General features: G+C 42.0%; 1 protein-coding gene across 1 annotated transcript; it reads right to left on the minus strand.

The window, feature by feature from the left end:
- Positions 1-26,825, minus strand: gsg1l2b (gsg1-like 2b). The gene is made up of 5 exons (XM_074620200.1): positions 26,336-26,825; positions 24,559-24,606; positions 17,862-18,014; positions 1,690-1,801; positions 1-1,147 (listed from the first exon to the last, which is right to left on the minus strand). Exons 1-5 carry the CDS (start codon positions 26,634-26,636, stop codon positions 847-849), a joined length of 915 nt encoding a protein of 304 aa, XP_074476301.1. The 5' UTR covers positions 26,637-26,825; the 3' UTR covers positions 1-846.
- Positions 26,826-27,103: the final 278 nt, after the last annotated feature.

A 27,103-nucleotide genomic window follows, 5' to 3' on the forward strand; every position in this document is an offset into this window, starting at 1 on the left:
TTCCTCCTCCACTAAAGAGTTAGTCTCCCCATCAGGTCCGTGTGGATCTTTCTTTGAAATAAACGCAGTTTCTTGCACAATCTCTTCAAGGTCCTGATACTGATGATAATGTGGTGCTGATGTGCCAAAAGATGAAATTGGGTTATTTGTGAAACCTAAACTAACGTATAACTTCACAAGATGCTCCATGTTCCTCATTTTCACACTATTTCCCCTCTAAAATAACACGTCAAATTACTACTTTATAATATTATGACTTTAGTCTCGTAATTTTATGACTTTTTTTCTCATAAACCTACGACTTTATTCTCGAAATCTCAGATTTCTTTTTTTTCTCCTCAATGTGGCCCTGATACTCCGTCATATACAGTAAATGACCATGTGTAATGTGAAAGGTGTTGCTTTCAGCTCATTGTTTTGGTAACTTTATTGTTTGCTTCAGTCTCACCGCTCTCATTTCCACCCTGTTTCCAGCAAAAATCCCTGATAAACCCACTGAACGCTACCCGCCCGGCACCAAACAGCAGACAGACGAAGTTAGCAACTAGCTGGTGAACAGAGTGAAACATCTAGGCGAGTGTCAGTTATAATTCTCAGGAGTTAGGTTGATATCAGACTAATCAGGAGGTCAGAAACACAACTCCAAATGAATGGTAATGTTGCTCCGTATCTGCTAGATGTTGAAACTGTTTGCTAACACGTTAGCCACGTTAACTTTATAGTACGTCATATGTGTGTGTGTGATTCAGCCATGGTTTCATTTTGCTTACAGTAATTATATAATTGTACCACACTGAACATGACAATGACCGGTTGATGTTTGTATGAAGTGTACACGCTGCTCCTCTAGCAGTACTCCTCTCCCTGTGGGTCGGGCAGGTCGTTGAGGTCCAGGAAGATGGAGGTGTTGGACAGTTTGCGACCGTTGGACGACAGGTCCAGCAGCTCCTCGGCGGTGCTCGGCACGGAGCTGATGTACATGTCCCACACCTGCTCCGGAGAGTCCAGCTCCAGCAGCCTCTGCTTGATCTTCAGGTTCTTCTCAATGTTCCTGCGCTTGTGCTTGAACTCCAGGATGGTTTTGGTGTAGCGGTTGATGGTGGTGACCGAGGACGCCATGCAGGCTGTGAAGGAGCTCCAAGCCAGACTAAAAGGAAAGAGACAGAAAACAGTTTCATTCAAACTAGGACATTATTCATCCAGACGTATCAGCTAATAATGTGAAAAATATATCCTGATAGAAGGTCCCATATTATAAAAAAGTGTGATTTTCATTTTTTTTTAATTATAAAGCAGGCTTAAGTGCTATATAGATACTGTGAAAGTATTGAAGTTGTTGCCTAGCAACGCAATTCTGTTGCAATTTTGTCGCAATTCCGTTGAAATGCGCTAAAACGGAGCGTTTAAGACAGAGGGTAAATACAGGCATATTCAGGCCGACAGTATGAGGAAAATAAAGTTTTTTTTTTAACATTACAGCGTGTAAACATGTTCTAGTAGAAACACAAAATACAAGTATGAACCTGGAAATTAGTATAATATGGGACCTTTAATGTATTAATTGCTAAAGAAGTATTAAATCTCCCTCCAAATGGGCTGGATATATGGACTAGATGATATAATAAAGTGCTCCCTGATAGTCTTTGCTGTATGTATGTGCAGATTGTCAAATGCTGTATGTGAACTCACATGTACGACCAGCTGTAGTCCCATGTTTGAGGTTTCCAGTCCTCTGGGCCCAGACTAACTGTCAGCTGGAAGGCTGTGGTGAACATCATGTGGGCCACCATACCCAACAGACCTGCCAGACAGAGAGGGGGACGAGAGATGAGAATGAAAATCACACATCCTGGCCTGACATCCCACTAAGACCAATCACTGCACTTCTCTTCAGTCACCACTTGGTGGCAGTGTTATATAATGCTAGACTGATTACCCATTGAAACAGCACAGTAAACCTACTACTAAGTAAACCTACTACTAACCTTCTGAGTGCCTTGGAAGACAAGAACAAACTAATCAGCAGCTGGAGCCTTGCCGTCTCTGAGCAGCTGTCAATCACAAGTCAATTAAACTCTGACCAAATGGTCAAACTAGGCAGCGTTGATCAAATATGAATCAATATTATGTTACTGTAATGTCTATTTCTCTCATAAGATGTTTTCAGAAACATCTTGTAGTGTACTGTTTAGCTGTAAAATGAGAAAGTTTGGTGGGCGGTGCTTGGTATTTCCTCAATTGGTCTCAACATGGCTGCCGGGTCACAAACTTTCTCATTTTACAGCTGAACAGTCCACTGTTCTCTCATGCACTGCTGTCAGGATATATTGACCGTTTTATCATCATATAATGCTCCAATTCTACCCGCTGCAGCTTTAAGTCAGCTTTGAAGGTGGTTAAAAGAGGAAAAACAGCAGAGCTTTCCTCCTTCATAGCTCCTGCTTAAGTACTTTGATATACTAAGGCCAACACTTCTACAAGCCATAAACTCAGCTGTAGAGAGGCGGAAGTTTAAACTGCTTTCATTTCTCATTTACCCAAAAAAAGGCAAAGATTTTGAGGTGAATCAACTTCCCAGTAAGAACACTTTAATAGCCCTTATATAAATCATTAGGTCCTAAAAGTTGTAAAAAGTTATTTCCCTTCCTCCGTTCATGTGAATGAGGCCCAGACCGAGGCTGGAGCGATAAAATAACAATATTATACTTATGTAGACGTTAATCATGTTCCACTCATTAATGAATTTGTGCGCATGAGATAAGTATATAGAGAGGCAGCACAATGCACCGCTGCTGTCTCTATAGAGATGTTACGCACCGTCAAGCCACAATTACGCACGGACACAACAGATCCGCTGGTAACATTTAGTGTAGTTTTGAACCACAGAACCCTCCGTGCTTATGTGCACATCAAACGTGTCCTTTTGATTAATTATTCTACACAGTTCCTTCTGTACATCAACAGGCTTTTCAGCTCCACAATTTTAATTATAATAGCCTGAGACAAAACAAGTTGAAAAAGAATGTGCGTAGGCCCAGACAACAATACGTTTCCTCCGAGGGAATCTCTCTACAGGACTCCCAAACTGTCAGTGCATCGTGACGGGGATAGTACTGTGATTAAAGGGGGTGAAAGTAGTTAATGTGATACTATAATATATAATATAATAATGCCTTCTTTCTAATCCCACTCCGTGCTCAAATGCGCCACAGGTGCGCCAAGTTAGTCATCCTGATGAAAATGCCTATGGTACGTGCATAATTGCGCGTGCCCATGCAAGTGCACGTGCATGAACGTGCGGTACACTTAAGAGTCCCGGTTTGGGGGTTTGAAAATATGGTCAACCTAAGATAAACATGTGGTTTAATCTTTTCCATACACTTTCATTCTTGTGTTTTTGGTTTAAGGCTAGATAAAGATACCACCCTCCTAACTCTTTATATAGCCTACAGAGTATCACTGTTATGCTACAGCTCCATACACATTTTTGCATGAGAAGAAATCCTTGACAGGCCTGCCGTCAGCGACAGTAACGATAAGCTGTAACTGGTTCTGTCTGTGCATCCTCCGCTCCCCCAATCAGTGCTACTCACTGTCCTTTTCCCAGTAGCCTTCACTTCTCCTTGTCTCGTCTTCTTCTCTAGCTCTTGATTGGTTTTCTCTTTTCCCATTTATTTATTTTTTCCTTTTGTGTCTGCGTTTTTTTTCTTCTGTTATGTGCCAGACTTTGTCAGTTGAAGCCCAATGATCCTTGCTCTTTTCACACTGGACTTCTCAACGCCTATAAAATAGAGCAGGAATAAAAGCCAGCATGTGATCCGATTACCACATAACTCCCCAAATCCCCGGAATGAAACAAAAGCGCACCAGATTCAACACCAAACACCTAAATTCATCTCATCCCTATCAATCCTCATGTTTATTCCTAAAGATATCCCAGTACAATATTATCATAATGTTATGCAGAGCACAGGCAGCTTTGTGTCAGGACGAGTGGAACAAATCTGAGATCAGTCTTGGCACGTTCTGTGATGTGGAAATTCTGCATGCTCTGCTCACACAAGGTCAGATTATTCTATATGAAGTCAATAAGTGTCAATCCAGGTTGTTTATTTTTAGTGACAAAGCACTTCATAAGGTCATACAGCATCAGTTCCTTCCTTTATTCAGCTCTATCACACAGAGAGAGAGTGGTTTGGTGTCATCGGTAAATGTTGTCATGCTCAGCAATGGCCACTAGAGGCCGGCAAGGTTAACCAAGAATGAATAAATTAATGAATAAGAGCAAGATTTTGAATGGAATTATGATCAAGCCCCCAGGAAGAGCATCAGGCTTTGAAGCCAATTGTCGTAGTGGCCAAACCTTGGAATCATAACATCCAGGTCGGTCATGTGATGCCACTGGTCCCAAAAATACGTTTTGTGTCTAGAAGGTAACCCCTAAATTGTGCAAAACTTGCAAAAACAACTCTCATGAAACTCGCTGCCCAACGACCTATCATAACCTTAACATACATTAACATACATAGGTGAATCCATTTTTCCCCAGCCCTTATGGACAGTTCTCAACCCATCGGTTCTAAGCAGCAAAACCGATGGATTGCCTACTCCAGCGTAAGAAATGAGTCCTTACCCCAAGTGAAAGAGTTTAAGTACCTCGGGGTCTTGTTCGCGAGTGAGGGGACTATGGAACGTGAGATTGGAGACGGAGAATCGGAGCAGCGGGGGGGCGGTATTGAATTCGCTTTACCGCACCGTTGTGACGAAAAGAGAGCTGAGCCTGAAGGCAAAGCCACGATCTACCGGTCAATCTTTGTTCCTACTCTCACCTATGGTCATGAGGGCTGGGTCATGACCCAAAGAACTAGATCGCGGGTACAAGCGGCGAAATGGGTTTCCTCAGGAGGGTGGCTGGCGTCTCCCTTAGAGATAGGGTGAGAAGCTCAGTCATCCGTGAGGGACTAGGAGTAGAGCCGCTACTCCTTTGCGTTGAAAGGAGCCAGCTGAGGTCGTTCAGGCATCTAGTAAGGATGCCCCCCCCCATGGCGCCTCCCTAGGGAAGTGTTCCAGGCACGACCAGCTGGGACCCAGGACTAGGTGGAGAGATTATATCTCCTCACTGGCCTGGGAACGCCTCGGGATCCCCCCAGTCAGAGCTAGTTAATGTGGCCCGGGAAAGGGAAGTTTGGGGTCCCCTGCTGGAGTTGTTGCCCCTGGCAACCCGACCCCGGATAAGAGGTTGAAGATGACGATGATGACCTTATGGACAGTAGGACGGGGGATTTGATAGTTTATGTTGCTTCATTTATCTGAAGTTGACAAGATAAACATAATACGCTGTATTTATTTTTAGTTCAAACAAAATGGTTAAAGTAAGACAAGTAAGGCATGTAAAGGAAGGGGCTTTGGGGGGGGGGGGATGGAAGGGCCGGCTCTGATGCCAAGGGAGCATGGGGCTGAGGGAACATAGTGCCTAATTTGAGATGGGAAAAAATCATAGAACTAAGATAGGAGTAATATTTGACTAGTGCAAAAGAAAAGTGTTTGTTTTTAGTTTTTACAGAAAATGAGTCGAACAGCATGAACATGAACTCTGAATGGCCTTAAAGGTGCTAAATGCTAAATTCAGAGCATTTCTGAAGTCACAAAGTTATATGAAGTCATTAGGAACCAACTGATAAAAGTGAAAATATGAATGATAGAGTCCAGAGTTTCAAATTTGTTTTGTATACAATAATTGGCTATAATTCTCCCCTTTTCGAAGGGTGGACGTCTTCTGGTGTCCCAGCGTGATGCATAGTACTGCTGGCAATTATTCATAATTGTGTAATATTCATTTCAGCATATTTTTTTGGTCAATACTAGCATATTAGATTCCACTCCTAAACTAGCCAAAGGTCTTTATATTCAACACCACCGCCATAGGAGTAGATGTCCAGCTGGACTTAACAAGCAAGAGCCCTGTGGTGAGAAGAGATTTATTCATTAAATTCAGCAATCTGAGAGATTTGGGTTCCTTACTCTGTAACAATGTTGTTTCAGCATCCAAATACCCTGTATTCAATGCAATCTAGTCAAGCTGTCAGAATTCCCCGTCGAATTCAAGTGCCCCGTTTTTTTCCCCCTTTTTAATTAAGACACAGCGTGCCACCGGCCCTCTGCAACATGGAGAGCTTGTAACTGGCTGTTACTTCCAGCCTGAGGAAGAAATAGAGCCTGAGATGGAGCCACGACGATCTATCAGCCCTGTGAAACACAGAAGACATGTATCTAGCTGGTACATGTGTTCCAGCCTGAGTCATAATCCTCTGACTGTTTCTGCATCGCAGTTAATGCATGTTGAAATGTTGGTATGCAGTCTTACTCTTGTAAACCCTCCATTCCAGACACAGCAATAGAGAAGCCCTGCGTAGAACATTTTATTTCCTCCCTAGCACAGAGCCTATAAACCCTGTTGTCTCAGCAGGTATCTCTCTGCCCCGTCAGACACTGCTCTTTACCTCTCCTCTTCTCCTCTTCCCTCTCCTCTTCTCTCTCCTCTTCCCTCTCCTCTTCTCTCTACTCTTCCCTCTCCTCTTCCCTCTCCTCTTCTCTCTCCTCTTCTCTCTCCTCTTCCCTCTCCTCTTCTCTCTCCTCTTCTCTCTCCTCTTCTCTCTCCTCTTCCCTCTCCTCTTCTCTCTCCTCTTCCCTCTCCTCTTCCCTCTCCTCTTCTCTCTCCTCTTCCCTCTCCTCTTCTCTCTCCTCTTCCCTCTCCTCTTCTCTCTCCTCTTCTCTCTCCTCTTCTTCCCTCTCCTCTTCTCTCTCCTCTTCCCTCTCCTCTTCTCTCTCCTCTTCCCTCTCCTCTTCCCTCTCTCTTCTTCTCTCTCCTGATTGTGGAGCTTTTCAACTCCATAATGGCAGATAATCACAGGTTCCTGTTCATTTATAATGGACATCTGTGTTGTGATATTTAAACAAAACTATCCGTCAACAAGGAACTACAAGCCTCTCGTCTACAGACCGGTCTCTAGAGAGCTCCAGCCGGAGGAGAGGTAGCGACCCCCGGCAGCTAGCTAGCTGTCACGGCAGGTTTTGGAGCTTCTAAACTCCGAAAACGTTGGAGCTGGGTTTTAATGGATTATGGCATTAAAAAATATATTTCAAAATCGTAAAAAAAAAAGAAATCACAATACATACTGAATCCATTTTTCCCCCCACCCCTACTATTTATATATGCAATATTTTCTTCATTTTGGGGGGGAATATACCTAATCTCACCACGGCATCACTATCCCCTTTAGTATACGTCACAATGGAGTTAAATTGCCAAAGACTTTGCACTATCCATCTCATCATGCACCACGTAATCAATTATTCTTCATTGGAAATGGAGTCTCTCCTGATTGAAATGAAGCTCAGCGGAAGTTCAGTCAGGAAAACTCTCTTTACTCTCTCATTTATTCTCAAATCTCTCTGTCTCTCCGGCTCTCTTCTCCAGACAGCGAGTCACGTCTAAATAAAACATAACACATGCAGATGGTGCTGAGAGGTTCAGTTAACGTTTGACTGAAAGTTAGAATGGGCAGAACGCCAGGGCAAGGCCATGAAAACAGAACTCACTCAAGCTGGAGTGTGAGAGGCTTCAGCAGCAGGAGAGGGTGTTGGGTTCAACCTCTGTCAGATAAAGATGAAAAGATGAAGACGCCATGACACCGTTTCCGTTGTGATATACTGATAATGAAGATGGTGTCAGCTCCATGATGAACCTATGGGCTGCCCATGCCAAATGTAAAATGCACCTAAACCAAAATATTTCCAGGTTATTTTTCTTGTCCTATATCACGGTGGAATGAGGAGCCGGAGCTGATTATTTCTTTACGGATTTTTTTTTACCAGGTTACTTTGACCTTGTAAGATTTCCAGAAATTGTCTGCCAAGGCTGAAGTGGCTAGTGGGAGCTAGTTAGGATACATTTCACCTGGTTGTCCTGTTCCTGTTTGGATGCCAAAAATATTTAGCCCTCGTTTGAAGGACGAGATGAATTTACCTTCTTGAAATACTTTCTATTAAAGCTGCACTAATCAATATTTGTCACACATGGATAATGGATCAAATGACTGTGTACGATGTGTAATGTGAAAAAGGTCACTTATTGTGACACACCCAAAGAGAGCTAGAATGGCACTCGGAGAGCGCAGACCTCCGCCCCCCCCCCAACCCCCCCACCCCGCTCTCCGTTCAGCTTGCGCCATCATCCACGTGCATTTTTATTTATGATGAGATCAGCTGTACATAGCGGAGCATCATAAAACACTTCATTCAAACTAGACAGAAACAAAATAAAACTCACCTAAACCATCGTCGTTACTCTTTCCAACAATCACCAAGTGTGCTTTGGTCCAACTCAACTGGAATATCACAGTTTAATGTGAGAAAACACAGAATCTACAGTTGTTCCCTCCACCCCCGCTCTCTCTCTGAAGGAAGAAGGGGGGGTCATGCGTCATCAACGCGTCATCAGTTAACTGTGCATGTGTTATACCCAGAGGTCTTAATGTTCTGGCTGATTGTAATGCTTAAAAACATTCCTGAATCCGGATCATGATCCGGATCGCCACTAAAATCGAATGGATTGTTCGTTGTGCCACACCCCACCCCTCCAAAAAATGTCATTCAAATCCATCACGGACTTTTGGAGTAATCCTGCTAACGGACAAACCAACAAACCAACGTCGGTGAAAACATAACCTCTTTCCTAGGCCTTGGTGGAGGTAAATATCTACCAAACCTGCATTAGCTTCAAATCTATGGAAGCGTCTTTCAGTTAATTCAGCCGATTTGACTGTTGTCAGGTTATTAAATAGGCGTTATCGGACGCTATAAGCCCCATAGATATGGGTCAATAGGGGCCAACTACACCTACTAGTAGGTTTTATCATCTATTCACATGCTGCATCACAGAAAAAAAGGTATAAAAGAACATGACAGCGACCTCTAGCAACTGTAGTAATTATGGCAGGAGCAGGAGCGGAAGTCAGGCGCTGTAGTATAGACTATAGTACTATACTACAAGGGGCTGAGGTCGGGGACGATGGATGGGACACAAAACACAGGGATTTCACCCAGGAGACTGAAGTTTGCATCCGGTGTGAAACCACCAACGTGTAGTTGTCTTTGTGTTTGTAGTTATCTTAGTCAGTAGTTTAGTCTGTTGTCGATGTGGACGCCTAGGTCCTCCACCACATCGACATCCCCTCCCAGAGTACACAGGGGTTGTGAAGCCGTCCTCCATCGATCACCATCTCCCTGGTCTTGGCTACGTTCAGAAGCAGGTGGTTTCTCCCAGTCCACTCCACAAAATCATCCACCAGTGCTCTGTACTCCACCTCCCTGCCATCACTTATACAGCCGACCACTGAACTGAAAGTCTGTGGTGTACAAGGTGAAAAGAAAGGGAGTCGTCACAGTCCCCTGCGGAGCTCCAGTACTACCAACCACCATATCAGACAGAACACTGCCCAGTCGGACAAACTGTGGTCTGTCTGTCAGGTAGTCGTAATCGTGAGCTCTCTGCAGCAGGTAGGTGATGGCATCGTCAGCTCCAAAAATGAAAACCGCAGAGGGTCCAGCGATGATTTCACCTGCGGTCAAACGTTGCTCGAACAGGTGTAAATAGTGCATTGTTCGGAACTATTTTCAGCTGCGGATGGATACACATGCAGTGTACTTTATTGCAGCAGGTATTGATTCAGAAATTCTGATTTTGTTCTTACTTGTTTCGTGGTTACTACTACGTGGCTACCTTATCGTTTACTGATGTTATGAAGTAGAAATGTAATTTCCACTCAACCGTACGACAGGAACAGATGAATGTTGAATGACAGTAATGAGGCAACAAGCAAGTAACACAAAGTTTGAGGGATATTTAACCAGCAAGGGTACAGCCTCTTCATTGCTTCACATGCCAACAAGATCAAAGAGGACTTGGCTGACTCTGAACTTAGTCTAAAATCAAAGTATTAGTCAGACTTGGAGAATCCAATCTATGTCTCTCCAAGCTGATCAATATGCAGGTTCAGGCTCAGCAAGGTTTATTTAGTCCATGTCTCTGTTTTTCCAAAAGTGTTGCACACAAGATGATCTAAATTGTGTTTGTTGATCAGGTCATTCCTTATAGATATAGGATGCTTCAAGGAAGATAATACTTGCTGATCTCAAGATAATTCCAGTAATATGACAGTGACTTCACTCTCCTTACTTAAACCCTATAGAAACATAAAGAGAAATTTTGTTATTTGTCAACCTTGGTCCTATTCCCATAGTTATGCCCATTATGACCTTTGGTCACAATAACATTTAAAGGCCTTATAAAACAATAATAAGTATATCAAATTAGCTTTCAAAATCATGGAAAAATAAGCAGTATTCTCTGCTCTGAGACGCCGAAAGCGCTGAAACCACGGCCACAAGCGGGGTGCATTCCCTAAGTAGTAGCGAGTGAAGAGGGAAGAGCCCAGCGCCGAATCCCCATCCGACGGGCGGATTGGGGAAATGTGGTGTACCGAAGACCGCTTGCCCGGTAACGCTCGGGGACCTGAGTCCTTCTGATCGAGGCTCAGCCCGTGGACGGTGTAAGGCCGGTAACGGCCCCCATCACGCTGGGGTGCGGTCTTCTCGGTGTCGGGTTGTTTGGGAATGCAGCCCAAAGCGGGTGGTAAACTCCATCTAAGCCAGATACCGGCACGAGACTGATAGTCGACAAGTACCTTAAAGAGACTATTTGTAACTTTTTAAGCGTATAAATGTAGCGGGTCGCCACACATGCGCGCTCGCATATGCGCGTTCGCGTGTGGCCGATGCCTCTCCTCCTCTGCCTGCCTGCCTTCACTCAGAGAGCACGCGCGTTCTCAGCTCGCTCCACCTCTAGACGTGAACGCGCGCTCACTCCACACTGCAGAAGAGTTAGTTTAGCTCTGAGAATATCTAGTGAATGGTGAGTGGACGTTTGTGCAGAAATAAATGCTGCAGCTCCTCCAGACCAACAGAGGTTTCCCGTGTCTTGTGAAGTGACGGAGCTCCTCAGCTAGTAACGTTATCGTCTCTTTACCGACCGGGTGCCGGTGTCTCCTCTGCTCTCTCCGGCTGCGGGCGGAGAGAGCAGGGAGACACGCTGGAGAGCCCCGCTGCATCAGCCTGCGCTGAGGCAGTAAAAGCCAATACTAAGATCAGATCTAAATCATGTTCATGGAGAGACCTTCGTCTGTTTTGAGCGATGCTCGTTCAGGTATATTTAGAGCGAGCAAGCGCAAGCTCGACGCTGACTTTCGTTGATTTCACGGCCACAGGTGTCGCTGTTAACAAGCATTTCTGAAAGTTACAAATAGTCCCTTTAAGGGAAAGTTGAAAAGAACTTTGAAGAGAGAGTTCAAGAGGGCGTGATGGTAAACGGGTGGGGTCCGAGCAGTCTGCCAGGGGGATTCAACTCGGCGGGTTAGGGACGGCCGCTCGGTGTGGGAGGATCCCCTCGTGGGACCTCTCCCCGGCACAGGCTGGCCCCCCACTGGGCGCATTTCCACCGAGGCGGTGCGCCGCGACCGGCTCTAGGTCGGCTCGGAAAGGTTCGGGGCGAAGGTGGACAAAGTGCTTGCTTTTGTGGTCCTGGTAGTCTCAAAGACATTGGTGGCCCTGGTACTCCATACTCTGACACTTTGTCATTTTCCTGGTCTTCTCTTTTGCCTTTCAAAAGCCAGGTTTGTGAAGACGGGTGGGGTCATGCTAAGGATGGCTCCACTGCGTCATCGAGCCATGGTTTCAGCCCCCCCGGTCTAACTCCATAATCCAGTACTACAACGTTCACAGTCTTTGTTTTCAGTCGTTATTTTCCAACACTTATAATGTGTATAGATACAAATCTCTGAATTTCCTTTACACGGCCTTTAATAACAGTTGAACAGAAAAGCTCTCAAACACGTGTCTCCTGCTAAAAGGCTCCCTGTGGAGTCTAAGACCTCTCTAGCGGTGCTATGGAGCTGTTTTTCTATTAGTGGGTGCACACGACGACGTGACACACAGTCCTGTCAATGGTGTCACAATATATCCACTGATCAGCAGCTGCAATGCACCAGCAAAGACACGGTAGAAGAACACCACGAGGTAGCAAACATGGAGGCAGGATTTAAAAATCTATAATAAATATAAAGACATTGAAAAATAATAAATGCATATAAATACTAAAAATAAGAAAATCGGCTTTGCAAATGTTTTATGAAGAAGGAAATGTTCACCCTCACAAACTCTTTTTGGTTTGTTTAGTTTAGTTATTTAGTTAAATTAATATTGTGTATTTCACCATTATTATCTTGTCAATAAATGTTTATGGAATATACACACTGGCCTGTTAAATGTTGCATAAGAGTGAATAATGTCAACCTCTGCTATGACAAGAACTATAAAATCCTTCAACTTACCATCTTTAGATTTATGGTTATAATTTAATTATTAATTTTCCAAATTGATAGTTTAGTATACTTTATGAGACTACATTAATTAGCTATCATTTTCCCTTCGTCAAGAAAGGTGGTGCCCCCAATGATTTAATGTAAATTAAATCATATAATACATTATAAATAATAATTATTTTGATAATTACTAATGACTTCCGATTGCTATTTTAATGCCTTTGCATAAACATAATTCTGGTGCCCTCTTATTATTAATATACAGTATATGTAGATAATTCTATTTATATACATTTGTATTGATATTAATAATTATCTCTACTAATAACCTCTTTCTACCTGCATTCCCAACTAGTTGTTGTGTCTGTTCAGGCACCAGTTTGAAGGTTTAAGATTGACAAATGCACAGAGATTCTCCACCAGCATGATCCAGGAATTAATATTCTAGAGTGAGAATACAGCTTTACTGATAGCCTCCTACCTGGGTGTTCCAACAAAATAGACACGTTACCAACGTTCAACATCAAAGAACATGTTCAAAGTGTTCAAAGAGCCACGGTGTTCAGCTCGGAGCCGATAGCTCTTTTAGACGTTTCCTGAGCCTGACCTGTGAAGTCAGTAAAATACTGCGAGTCTTTGCTGTTGAGCAGAGCATCTTTCACTGCTGATTTACTGCTCAGAGTGTGGCGGCCAGGATCGTTTTCACAGAGTGGATTAGAGAGAAGGTCATTGTTACAGTACGTCCTCCACCGGGAGAGGGAGGCAGACTGCAAACTGGCTGGAAGTCTCCTCGGGGGCTTAAACGCTGCAACTGGCCTCAATATGTGATAGGTCAAAAGCCAGCATGGGAACAGAACTAAGTCCTCAGTTGCTTTCAGTGAAATTAAATTCATTTTTCCCCCCTAAGAAAGCAGTATACTATATCCTGTTTGTTTTTTTACTTGTGTACTCCTTGTTGTTGTTTGGGATCCAGGGGGGGGCAGAGTCAGGCTGACTGGGCAGCCAAACTGTTGCTGACAGGGTTACTTTACCACTTCAGCATCACCATCACCACAACACATATATTGTGCATTGTCCCTGCTAAATAAATAAATAAAACAATAAATAAAACAATAAATAAATAAATAAACAAACAAATTAATACAAAATAAATATAAATAAATAAATAGATGAATGATTTCCAGGGAAAAGTGGCGTGTGTTACATTGTTTCGGCTTTCTGTGACATTTCAATGTCCAGGAATGGCTTTCTAACGCAGTGGGTACATTTATAATCAAACTGGATTTGCACACACTGCTGTGGTTCAGAGGGAGAGACAGAGAAAAGCAGACGTAACCGCCCTGTAAGGAGGCGGCGGAACAACTGGCACAAATTTCATGGTTGATCCACCCAGAGAAGCGGGGCCGGCACACACACACACACACAGATACCCCCCCACCCCCCGTAACGGGAGCAGATCAGTTATCAACAGGAGCAGCTCTGCTAATGTTAAACAGCACACAGTCATACAGAACAAGAAAAGGACCAGTCAGAGCACACACAGTCAACCAGTCTACAGAAAATGTCTTCACATAAGTGAATATCATCCCCTCGACCGCTGGTCACAAGTACGTATCTGTTGTAGACCTCTTTGGCCTTCATGCAAACCAACACCAGCAGACACTCTGAGGATGAGGGTGAGTTGGATGAAGATGAAGAGGTTAAGAGGACAGGCACTAGACAGAATGATAGAAGAGAGAAAGCTATAGGCGAACCAGGATTAAATCCACATTAGGTCCCTTAAAGGTGACCTCTGGGACTATTTCACCTCACAAGCTAATGAAAGGAGATACTCCTCCTGTGTTTAACCTTGGACTCCATCTGAGGTTACGGACATGACGAGGAAATCTCCGAACCCGATCAGTCGTCCTGATGAGTATAGGGTTTGGCTGACACAAGTATGTTCTGTTTACAACCGTCTGGTGCCTGACGTAAAACAGTTGATATTGTACCCTGCAGCAAACGGAGACTGGCCTCGTAGTAAACCAATGCTTGCATGGTCGGACACAGATGCTAAGGACTCCATTAAAAATTGCGCCCAAATTCGCAGTGACCTTTCACAAATTGTTCACCGTGTGCACGGAGCAAAAGAACCTTTACCTGGTTTCACTCAGCGTTTCATCACAGTGTGGGATGATCATAACGTGATGTTTATGATTCAAGCTCTCATACAAAATGTAAAACACATTGTGACGTCCACATAAAACATGTTTGTCCCAGATTGGCAAAACAAGGACTGGGAAATAATAATAAAGAAACCGTTGGGCTTGCATAGAAACCATGTTTTCCCTACAGAAAGCTCCAAAAGCCATATAGAGAGGCGAAGTCCCTCCACATCCGGTGGACCACCATGGGACCTTATTTCGGAAAAAAATATGTACGGCAGACAACGGTCTTGATCCCGTTTGAATTGCTCCATGAATCACACAGATGATGTTTGTACATTTAAAACATCATTTTGCAAATCTAGAAAGTCTCAGTTTGTCGTAGCAACATTTAGTTTAGCGTTAAACTCCTGGTCTTTATATCAGTCAGGAAGAGAAAGAAGCATCAGACGTGTTGCTGGTGTGAGTTCATCCCAGTAGGAAACACACAGACATGGTAGCTTCAGAGAGAGATGTCTTTCTAATGATGTATTTTCACAGTGTGATGTTTTACAACAAACTGAGACTTTCTGGACTTACAAAATTATGTTTTAAATTGACAAACATCATCTGTGTGATTCATGGAGAAGGTCCCAAGGTGGTCCACCGGAAGGGGCGGGACAACGCCTCTCTATAAAGATGGTGCAAAGTGTAAACACCAACAGAACCAACCAAACACAACCAAACCTCCAAAGGAGGGTAATCAACACCCTAATGATTCAATAACAGACCAAAGAAGGGAAACTGTTGGAGCTGTGGTGAATGTGGACATTGGGCTGATGAATGCAGAGCTCCACAGCAATATATCAGATATCCAGATCCAAATGCTCAGAGGGCTCAGTATGCCCATGGTAGGCTAGCTCTTGACGCCCCGCCTGAGCCTCGTAGTCCAGCCTAGGGATGCCATGAAGGAAAAGGATCAGAGAAACAACATCATTCGGCCTTATAAAAATCCAATAGAAGTTTGAATCTTGCCAGTTGAAGGTAATGGTACTATTGTTGACATTTAGTAGATACAGGAGCTACTCTATCTGCTGTAAGAGCTAATGAGCAAGTTTGTAATCAAACACCTAATTTTGTATGTACTCTGGGAGTGGCAGGCATTCCTGTTGCAGAGCCGGTGTCGGTTCAGATGTAGTGCACTCCTTCCTCATCTCTCAAAGCAGCCCAATTCATGTGATGGGGAGAGATTTATTTTGCAAATTACACGCTATGAATCATTGTTCTCCAGATGGTTTGTTCTCAACCATCCCTGATGACAGAGTAATACAAGCAGTTCATATTGTGCAATCTACTATGGACTGTTTATATTGTTGGATTGTCTTTAATCCTCCTGATGAATACAAACAATCAGCTGATGCATTTCTGAATACACGAGTGGTTACAGTGTGAGCTCATTCTGTTGGTGGCTCCACAAGGGTGTGCTTTATCTGTCAAGTTGTCTGACGCACAGACAGTAAAAGATTTGAAGTTAAGAATTCAGTTCCACACGTCACTCTGGCAGTCCCACCTGGCTGTGAGCCACAACAGGTCGGTGAGATGACAGTTCGTATAGAGGAAGCTGCAGACTAGCTCTCAAAAACAAACAATAACCAACCTTGGTGATGGACTGTACATTTTACATCTCAATGAGCAAATCTCTCTACCTCAACAGCCACCCCCTCCAGTAAAATACCCACCCCCTTCAGAACTTTCTGAAGTACCGGCTGTTTTATGGGATTAACATAAGGATCATGTTGTTTTTCTATCTTTAATCCTCTCAGACTCACAATAGACCAATTTTTGTCTTCTTTAGGGGGGAACAGGGGGTGTTTAGGGGGAGATAGCAGGTCAACAGTAGATCTCACACATAGAAGTGGTGTACTGTCTGTCAAGTTGTTCTAGTCATAAATCAGAAATAAACATTAATGAATTAATGAATAAATTCAAGTATCGATAAGAGTTAGTAGGCTAGTATCGATAAAAAATCCTAACGATACCCATCTCTACTCGTGTTATAAATACAATACGTAACGTTATGATGTCATTTTGTTATCGCCAAACGTTCCAGACCTCCGATCTTGAATAGAAATCAGATGCAGACCTTTGTGTAATAAGTTTGAGGTCTAGGTCTAATGCAGGGGTCAGCAACCTGCGGCTCTGGAGCCACATGCGGCTCTTTAGTCCCTCTCAACTGTTTTTTTGTTTACATTTTCATTTTTATTTATCATTGTTGTAGGTCTACGGTACGACGGAGTCTTTTCTTTTTTTAAGTTATTTTTTGGGGGCATTTTTTAAGCATTTTATTGACAGGACAGTGGATAGAGTCTTGGAAAGGGGGGGGGAGAGAGAGAGATGGCATGCGGAAAGGTCCACAGGCCAGATTCAAACCCGGGTCCACCGCGGCTAGGACTGAGCCTTTGCCATATATGGGCACCCGCTCTACCAACCAAGCTAACCAGGCGCCCAGTACGACGGAGTCTTAGGGCCAGATTGAGGAAAAAAATAAATCTGAGATTTTGAGAATAAAGTCATAATATAATAAAGTAGTCATTTTCCGTGTTATTTTCTTTTTTTCTCGTAAAGTTATGACTATATTCTCGTAATATTACGACTTTTTTCTCGTAAAGTTATGACTTTATTCTCGTAATATAACGACTTTTTTTTTCGTAATATTACGACTTTTTTTCTCCTAATCTCCAATTTGTTTTTTCCCTCAATGTGGCCCTAATACTTCGTAGTACATTTGCACTTTGGCCCTCACTGCATTAGACTTATATACTATATACTTAGACTATAAACTGTGTTACCTTCATCACAATGCTCAAATGTTTTGCGGCTCCAGACAGATTTTTTTTTTTGTTGCCTAAAATGGCTCTTTTGATAGTAAAGGTTGCTGACCCCTGGTCTAGTGTAAACCAATGCTAACGTTAACAAGCTAGCGTAACTAGCCCCCACTGTCTGGGTGGAAGTTGAAAAAGGTTGCATCAGGCTAGAGGGTTGTAACATTGTCCAGTTAGTAGCACACCACAGAACACAAAGAGGAGGTTGGTTCTCAAATGTCAGCCACCCAGAGGACTGAAGCCTCGACACACTGTTCCAACAAATGGACAATACCTGCAATAAAGTTTATCTTTCCTCGCACAAAAAGTGAGGAGATTATCTGCTTATCTGCAACCATCTAAATTCAAAATTTCAATTTGATTAATTTACCTGCACTGTATTTAACGGCAAAGGTGGCACATATCATGACGCAACTTACCTGAGAGCACAGTGAATATCGCAGCGAAGGCGTTGAGCTTGAGGCCGTCGATGACGTTGCCAAAGTGACACACCTCCATGGACATCAGGATGCCGCCGGTGGCCAGCAGGAGGATGTACAGGCACTCCGCGACAATGCACAGCCACAGCACGCCTATATGGAGAGAATTGATTATGGCAAAGGAATAGCAAAGAGGAAGAAAGAAAAAAACCTATTCATATTGTGTGGGGGGTGGGGCTGAACACGGCCGAGTGAATGATGGACGGGAGTGTAGTGATAGGAATGGAGAGCGAGGAGAGATGGGGGATGGGGGAATTGAGAAAGAATATGGGTAAGTAGAGGCGAAGGGAGAGGACAGGGACTGGGAGGATGGGGAGGAGAATGCGACGGGGAAGACAGACCAGTGACCCTGTCGCCCATATCATTAACCTTCACAGTCAGAGAAAGGATATATGATCCACCAAGGGATGGACTACATCCTGAGTGGAGGTCAGTGTGCAAGGTAGGACAAAATATCAATAGATTTAAAAAACGGTGAATGTCAGCTGTGGGAGAACGTACATCATCCCTTTAATGGTAAACTAATGTGATCCCAATATCCCTGACCAATGCTATAAGTGGAAAATTCATCAAGGTACTCTATATCATTGCTTGTGGGAATGTAAGGAGGTTCAACAATTTTGGTCTTCCGTGATACGTTATCTCTCTCAAATGACCTCTTCTCCAATACCTTTAAAAATCCTACGTTATGTAGGACGTTATGTGCCATTGTTCTGTGTTGGAAAAATGTTTGTCTCTTAGCAACTGGTTGAAAAACCTAACATCAAGTTTGGCTCCTCAGAAACTCATATTTATAGTTCGGAAGAAAGCTTCCGAGTTTTATGACATCTGGGAAATGTTTTTGTTAAAAATGGCGACATTGAAGAGGCACTAGAAGTGTGAAGTTAGAGTAAAAATGTACTAATCTATTGTGAGGAATGTGTGCTGTACTTTTTTAATGTTTGTGACCATATTCTCAATTAAATTTAAGATATTTATTTTTAAAATATTTTATTTATTTACTTCATTATATTTTCATTGTAAATGTATATCCATTTAACTTAATGGTTAGCTATTTACTTTCAATTAAGATTGTTTATAGTTATAATCATTTTTATATTATTATTGTTTTATACACTGCCATATGTTCAATTTGGGGGAAGGTTCTGTGTTGTATGTACAATGTGTTAAATGTATAAAATCAATAAATATATGTTAAAAAAAAAAGTAAGCTGTGGTGTAATTGCATGTATCACCCAAGAACAGGTAGTTATTGTGTGGTTAATTAATCACAAGGTGGACTAAAGTAAGAATAAAATTTACATCCTTCAGTTAAAAAGGTCTTTTTTTAACCTGCTCTAAATCGAAATCCACACAAAGATTTCTTTAATTAAATTTATAGTGGTGGAGAGGATTAAAGAAAATGTCATTAAAAAGTGGCATTTGCATTTAAAAGTTTAAACGGGCAGCAATTAAGTGCATTTCGGAAAAGTATTTCCTCTCATTTTTTATTTTTTTTATTTTTTTTATTGAATTAGGACAGTGCACATTAATCAACATATCAGCAATACGCATCGATGTAAATCGATAAATAGCTACATTTCATCCGTAGTCCTTAAGCGGGTACTCACAAAACATAAAACAAATTTTGCAATTACAGACCACCTCACAGGACAGTCCACGAGACCGCACACACAATTTTGCTTTGATATATCTAATATTTGAATCGTATCATCAGCAGAAGAGATGGATCCTCTCAAGTGAATGTAAAATGACGGGGTTCGTGTGATAACAGAGCACCATACTGTTTAAATACACTGGCATCATTACAGTGTCATTTCAGATCTCTTTCTTTCAGGGTCAGAGTCTGGTTTTCTTTGAGGAGAGGAAAACGGCCTGAGTCCAAACCTCTAAATCGCTGCCCACATCGAGGATTTATTTTGGCTATTTACATACGTCTGGTGTTGTTTCCACAGTTTGAAAAAGAACCAAGCCAACCAAAGGTTTGTAGGTGGGATTAAAGGAGAGAGATGGTGTTATTCTATATTTTTCTTCTGTCAACAAATCCCATGAAAAACAAATCATTTGTCTGACTTCCCCCAGCCTGTCTGTGGATCTCAGCTCCAACTGAAGAGGGAAATCTTTAAAAACACTTCACAAATGTATCGTTTCATTTTTTTTAAAAAAAGCTCAGCAATTTCCAAAAACAGCTGGCCACTTTCATTTTTATCAAACGTTACTCAAACGGGAGGAATTCTGCATTAGTTGGGGACGTTTTTCAATGGCTTACTAGTGTTTTCAGTCTTATGGTAATATGGAACTTTTCGTCTGACAACATCACCAGATCAAGATTTCAGTTTGTTTTATAACCCTCATAACTAATTATATTCCTGTCAGCCTCTGCTGTACTTTGTGTAATTTATTGATAAATAATACATTAACACTAAGAAACAAATTCATTTCTCATGTGATGACTGGAAGTATATAAAGATTCAAAACTGTAACCACTGTATTTTGAGGTAAACAAAACATGTTTTTTGCACTAAAACGGAGCATTTCAGACAGAGGGTAAATACAGGCATATTCAGGCAGACAGTATGAGGAAAATAAAGTTTTTTTTTAACATTACAGCATGTAAATATGTTCTAGAAGAAACACAAAATACAAGTATGAACCTGGAAATGATCATGATATGGGACCTTAAAACATTTTTTTTTGCCAATGTGTGACCTGTAACCTTACCTAGGAAAAATGAGACCTTCTGCAACTTTCTGGGTTTTCTCTATCAGCCTGTAGACTGATTTTAATGTGAAGAATGCGGGACATTCTTTCCGTGGAAAATCCAACAAATGTGACATCATGCACGCTCGCAAGTGCCTTTACTCTCTTCAGCTTTGCTTGCATGGCATCAACAGCATGCAACAATAGCTAACGTTCGGTTAGAAATGGAGTCTGCAAATGCAAACAAACGACCAGTCACCACCACAACTCAGACTCCAACACAAACTCCACAGAAGCACAAAAAAAACAAACAAAGATATATCTAGTGAAACCCGTCTTGTAAAACAGGAATGTGACCGACGTCGAGGGGCGAAAACTAGGATCGACATCGGTAGGCTCTCCGATTCATGGAGGGACCTTTCGTTTGGTTTTTCGGTATCCAAACGGACCCCGAGCTGGTAAAATTCCTATTGCACAGGTAAGCTAACATTACTGCCAATCATGTGAAATATACTGTAGAGTGATATTGTGGTTTTAGCTGTCAATCACATTCAGCCTCACTGTTTTGAGCGATGCTCGCTCACGTCTACGTGGTGCGAGCACAAGCGCGAGCAACAGGACGCTAACTGTCGTTGACTTAACGGCCACAGGTGATACTGTTAAAGGTCCCATATCGTGCTCATTTTCAGGTTCATACTTGTATTTTGTGTTTCTACTAGAACATGTTTACATGCTGTAAGGTTAAAAAAAAACGTAATTTTCCTCATACTGTTTACCTGAATATACCTGTATTTACCCTCTGTCTGAAACGCTCTGTTTTACCGCATTTTGACGGAATTGCGACGGAATTGCAACAGGATTGCGTTGCTAGGCAACAGCTTCGGTCCATGTGTACTTCCTGTCAGCTGATGACATTCACATACACTGCAACCAGGAATAAACTGGGACACATTTAGAATGTTTATGTTTAAAACTGTGTAAAGGGTCTAAATATTGTATATTTGTGACATCACAAATGGGCAGAAATCCTGACAGCTTGTTTCAAATGCAGAGTTTCTGAATACGGGCTGTGTGTATTTCCCTGTGGATTGAGCGTTTCGATACTTTCACAGTATTTATATAGGACTTAAGCCTGCTTTATAATAAAAAACGATGAAAATCTCACTTTTTTATAATATGTCCCTTTTAACAAGCAATTTCTGATTCTTACATAGAGTCCCTTTAGGTGTGGATGAGATCTACGCTGCTGCTATGAAGTAGTTGATGTAAATGACTGTTAAATTATTATAGTATTTTGATCAACAATCTTCTCCTGGCAACCTCTACACTAACTCCATGTAGACTAAAAATGACATTAGTTGGATGCATACGTCACCCGCTACTCATTGATTCGGGGCAAAATAACAACGCCTTCCAAAAAGAGGACATTCATGAACATTCATGTCAGACTGAATAATGAAGTGAAACAAAATGACGACTCAGTCTGATTATCAGGCTGAAGCAGGTTTCAGCATGGGAGGAAGAGGGCTGAGGGAGCTGATTAGAGGGCTTTAGAGGGTATGGAAGTGATTGTTGGAACACCACTTTACTTATTACCACAGCTCTGTGGTGCCATTGATTTGACCGAAACACTGTAATAGCCTTGGAATTATGTTATTGACTTTATTATAATTAGATGAAGAAAATGGAGGGGTTTATTTGTGTGAGGCAGGGATACTTTAAGCTACTGCCTCAGTATACGGCATGATACTCATGCTGTCATTACAAATAACCAGCAGGAAGCCTGATGGTGGCTTCAGACTGAATGTGGGATTACAGATGAAAAGAAGTGTGGCTCTTGGCGGCTGACAGATGTTCTAACAACTGTCTGATTGGTACGGGCATTGCCAGTATTTCACAGTGACAAAAGATTTTAAAATTCCTTTTTCTAAAACGTCCACTACAGTTAGAATGGTCCCCACAGCGCTGAGTGATCTGAAAAGAAGCCCTTATTGTTGAGAGAGCTAAAGAGTTCAGGCCTGTGAGCAGCACAGTAACCTCTTTCATTAGATTGTACAAACATCTTTATTAATATCTGAAAAAATATCTAAGGTGGGCCTAATGTGAGACATTTCTTTTGCATTTCAGATTTCTGGAATATATTGTGATATGAAGCCAATACATTAAAGGCCCCATATCTTGCTCATTTTCAGGTTCATACTTGTATTTTGTGTTTCTAATAAAACATGTTTACATGCTATAATGTTCAAAAAACACATTATTTTCCTCATTCTGTCTGCCTGAATATACCTGTATTCACCCTCTGTCTGAAATGCTCCGTTTTAGTGCATTTCAACAGAATTGCAACAGAATTGCGTTGCTAGGCAACAGTTTGGGTCCATGTTAACTTATTGTCAGATGATGTTATTTACATACACTGCAACAGGAAATAAACTGGGACACATTTAGAATGTTTATGTTTAATACCGTGTAAAGGTCTAAATATACTATATTTGTGACATCACAAATGGACAGAAATCCAAACAGCTTGTTTCAAACGCACAATTTCTGAATACGGGCTGTGTGTGTTTCTCCGTATATCGAGCGTTTTGATAGTTTAACAGTATTTATAAAGCACTTAAACCTCCTTTATAATATAAAAGACATGAAAATCATTTTTTTTTTACAATATGGGACCTTTAAATCCAAACCCAGTAGCACTCTGAAATCCCCAGGATGTGTCCTAATCAAATCAAAAAAAAGAAAAGAAAATGCAAATATCACACTCATAAAATAAATGGACATATCAGTACTCTAAGAAAAAATCTGTAGAGAAACAGACAATGTCCTGGCAGAAAATTACTAGTACATTTTTCGTTAAGCTTGCAGCCATTTTCTTCAACCCTGAAACGGAAAGTTCTGTAGATTTACAGTATATCCTCCGTACCGAGCCAAATAGCAGGCTCAACCTTTACATTCTGGAGGGAAAACAGACGCTAACGCTAGCATTTGTACGTTACCTATTGGTCTCTGCGGACCACCTGAGACTCAAACTGGGGCTAACTCTACCTGACGTCCACTGAAGTCTAAAATATAAGCATTGATAAAACCTAAATTACAATACCAAACTTAGTCTCAAAATTAGTCATCAAAATATTCCTGGCGTATCTGGTAACGTTAACGGTCGAAAACAACTGAACTAAACAACGAAACAGCTTTCCAACTAAAACGATACTGAGCTAACGTTAAGTCCTTAACATAAATCATCCTGAAGTGTGAGAAAAGTTTCTCCACATCAAAACTACACTTTGCCGTGTGGGATGGTCTCTGCCTTCTTCCAACTTTGGCGCTAGCGGAGGTTCTTGTTCCCACAATGCAATGCGTATTTAAAAATAAGGGTAAAACTCCCGTGAAAAATCTATACAGAAAATTCCTTCATATTAACACGGTACATTGGCCCCGTACTTTTACGGACTTTTCTTAAAGTGTAGTACTCTAATGCCAAGTTTGGGACACTGAAAAGTCTTTTAAAAGGCCTAAAAATCACCTTAATTAACGTAGGAAACAGTCAAGGCCACATGTGTAATCCCATGCTCAGTAATTTTACCAATTACAGTGTTATTGCTGTTACAAAACCTCAGCTTATGTGTACATCAAACAAACAATAAGACTATTAATAATAAGAAAGAAATAAAGAATAATGAATATAATTGTTTTGAAGCATTTAGGCATATTAGAATGACATTAAATAGCATTATTTTTATTGGCTTTTATTTGTTTGAGGAAGACCTACACCCACTGGAGCTTAGGTTTCCCACTTTATAGGCAGTGTCCCACTTTACAGCAACTCACCCTATGTTCCAAGTCCCTTTTGCACCAGTGAGATGGAACATGCTACTGAGTGATGGACGATAGGATGTATGAATTGTATTCGTGTCAGTGATAATATTTTGCTTACCTCTTTCATTTGAAGGTGCAACATAAAGGAAACTTCTGCATTTTTCACCTGGAAAAAGGTTAATTATTAGACACTGAATTGACACAAGACAGTATATATAATCACTACTGCAACATGCTGATAAGTGAGACAGGTACTCCATTTGTATTCCATCAATTTTCCAGATCGAGCTATAGAGAGCCACAGGTAGCCTATTCCACCTTGTGTGACACAGATAAATCTGTAAAAAAATCAAAAAAATCCCTATTTGATCCAATCTGTGAAGGGATTTGGTTTGTATGTTTGCCACTTCCCCCTCAGCATGTCCAAATTTCCTGCCTAAAATCCAGCCTGTAGCAGTGAGTGTGCTGGCCAAAAAATTTGACTCTCAACAGGACAAACGTTAGTATAGCACAGATACGGAGGACACATTCCTTGACCCACAACTGAGGGACCATGCAGCTGGTTTATCTGGAACAGTTGAACAGCACTCACACACGACAATAAATCATAAACAGTAAATGCTGTAGGTATAACTGGATTTCTCAGTCTTATGATATTGAACTAAATATCTTTGGGTTTTTGGATCAGACAAAACATACAATTTGAACATGTCAACTATAGGGGTGAAGACAATGGAGTAGAAGCGCTACTGGGTCTCTGTGGTAATCACATACAGGTGCTCTTTAGATCCTTCAGATGTATTGGCCTTTTTTCCCCCTTTTTTCTCCTCTCTATTGATGATGTGTCATTTCCTTGTTTTTCCACCATTAGGCTCTACTGATTTAGTGTAACACAATATAGATGTGCAAGCTACTGCTGAATGCTCACAGTGACCCTGATGAAGACTTATGTTGGTCGCAACGCGTTGGTCATTTTAAACAATTATTGCCATGATTTTAAATGGCAATAATTAATAAAAGACATTTTAATTTTGCTCAAACACTACAGTGTGCCTTGGATTATTTTTGGGGGAGATTTGCATTTTGTACTTTTTTTGAGACCCTTTTCCACCCATGCAATGAGCCCTTCACAAGACTGGATGTCAACTAGGGATGTAAGAAAATATCGAAAATATCGAGTATCGCGATATTATATTTTGTTATACTGTATCGATTCTCAAAAACACTGTACTGATTTTTAATGAATAGTTTACATGCAAAGATCAAATCAGTCAATACTTTATTTCATTGGCAGAGACATATGCTCCCTCTCAGTGTGTCCTCTCAAAGTAGTGTTATTATGATGTTGGATGTTACAGCGACAGATGTTCCAATTACATAAAGAAAGCAAACTTTTTAACTTAGATTATGCATATGGTGCTGTGTTCTTTCTACTATGACTACTATGAATTCGATTTTAATTGCCTTACTTACAGTATCACAATATATCGCATTATATTGAATCGTAACCCCTTGATACATGGTATCACCAGCCCTAATGTCAACTTGGATATTGTGCTTTTCTTTTTTTTTTCTCTTTACTATTTTCTGACATTCATTCTCAGTTGAGTAAAACCTTGCAATGAAAGTCCTAACATCCTTTGGATAAACATAATTAACTTGTAATTTCTGAGATGAATCACGGAATCTAGTCTGTGTTAAAGCACTATCATTTTTTTAGTGATGGAAGATGTTACAAGAAGCTGGACTTTGCCTTATTGTTTTGGGTTACTGGATCTGCGTGTCTCTCCAGTGACGCACAGCCTCCCCGCTGCGCCTCCGCTCCGCCGCGCCGCGCCGAGCTGCGCTCCGGTCCCCACATCAGCCCCGGCGCATTTTGTTTTTTAAAAACTTACCGGTCATGTTGATGTTCTGCTCGCAGGAGAACCAGATGCCGGTGTGAAACTTCCTCATCACGTACTTGTCCTCCCCGGTCTCCCAGATGTACTGCACCAGCCGCGTGTCGTTGATGTTGGAGCTGTTGAACCTGATGCAGAAGGACTGCCTGGTGGTGCCCGGCCCGGTACAGAACGGCTTCACCACTTTGCGCGTCCCTTCGCACCAGTAGCTGGTGGTGAGAGCCGACACCGCCAGCAACAGAGCGACGAAGTTCAAGGTGAGAGCGAGCGATGCTCTCCGGCGCCGGTCGACCCCCATACCGGAGACTGAAGACGCCTTAATCCCCCCGCCTGGTATCACACCCGAGTCTGGCGACTTTTCCCTCCTCAAATCTTCATAATCCGGTTATTTCCGTTAATATATCCGTGACTAATTATCGTGGCGCGTCTGGCCCCTACAGTGTGCCTCTCACATCTGCTCCTCCGGTGCAGCTGACTCTCTCATTTTGTAGGCTGCCCCCCCCCCCCCCCCCCCAACCTGATACACACCCCCTCTCTCTCACACACGCACACACACACACGCGCGCTCATGTGGTCCTAGGGCTCCTGACAGGCTGCAGTGAAAACAGGTGTCATCCCACTGGCTCAGGGTTTTTCAGACCGATTTGTCAATAAAAGTGATTTGCACCAGTGGATGTTTGATATATAGCCTTGGTTCAGTTTACCACATATACAAGTGCCATAAAAAGTAGTCAGCCTCCTTTGGAGTTTTTAAAGGGCCACTCC

This window comes from Sebastes fasciatus, chromosome 20 (assembly GCF_043250625.1).
Source record: "Sebastes fasciatus isolate fSebFas1 chromosome 20, fSebFas1.pri, whole genome shotgun sequence".
Classification (NCBI taxonomy): Eukaryota; Metazoa; Chordata; class Actinopteri; order Perciformes; family Sebastidae; genus Sebastes; species Sebastes fasciatus.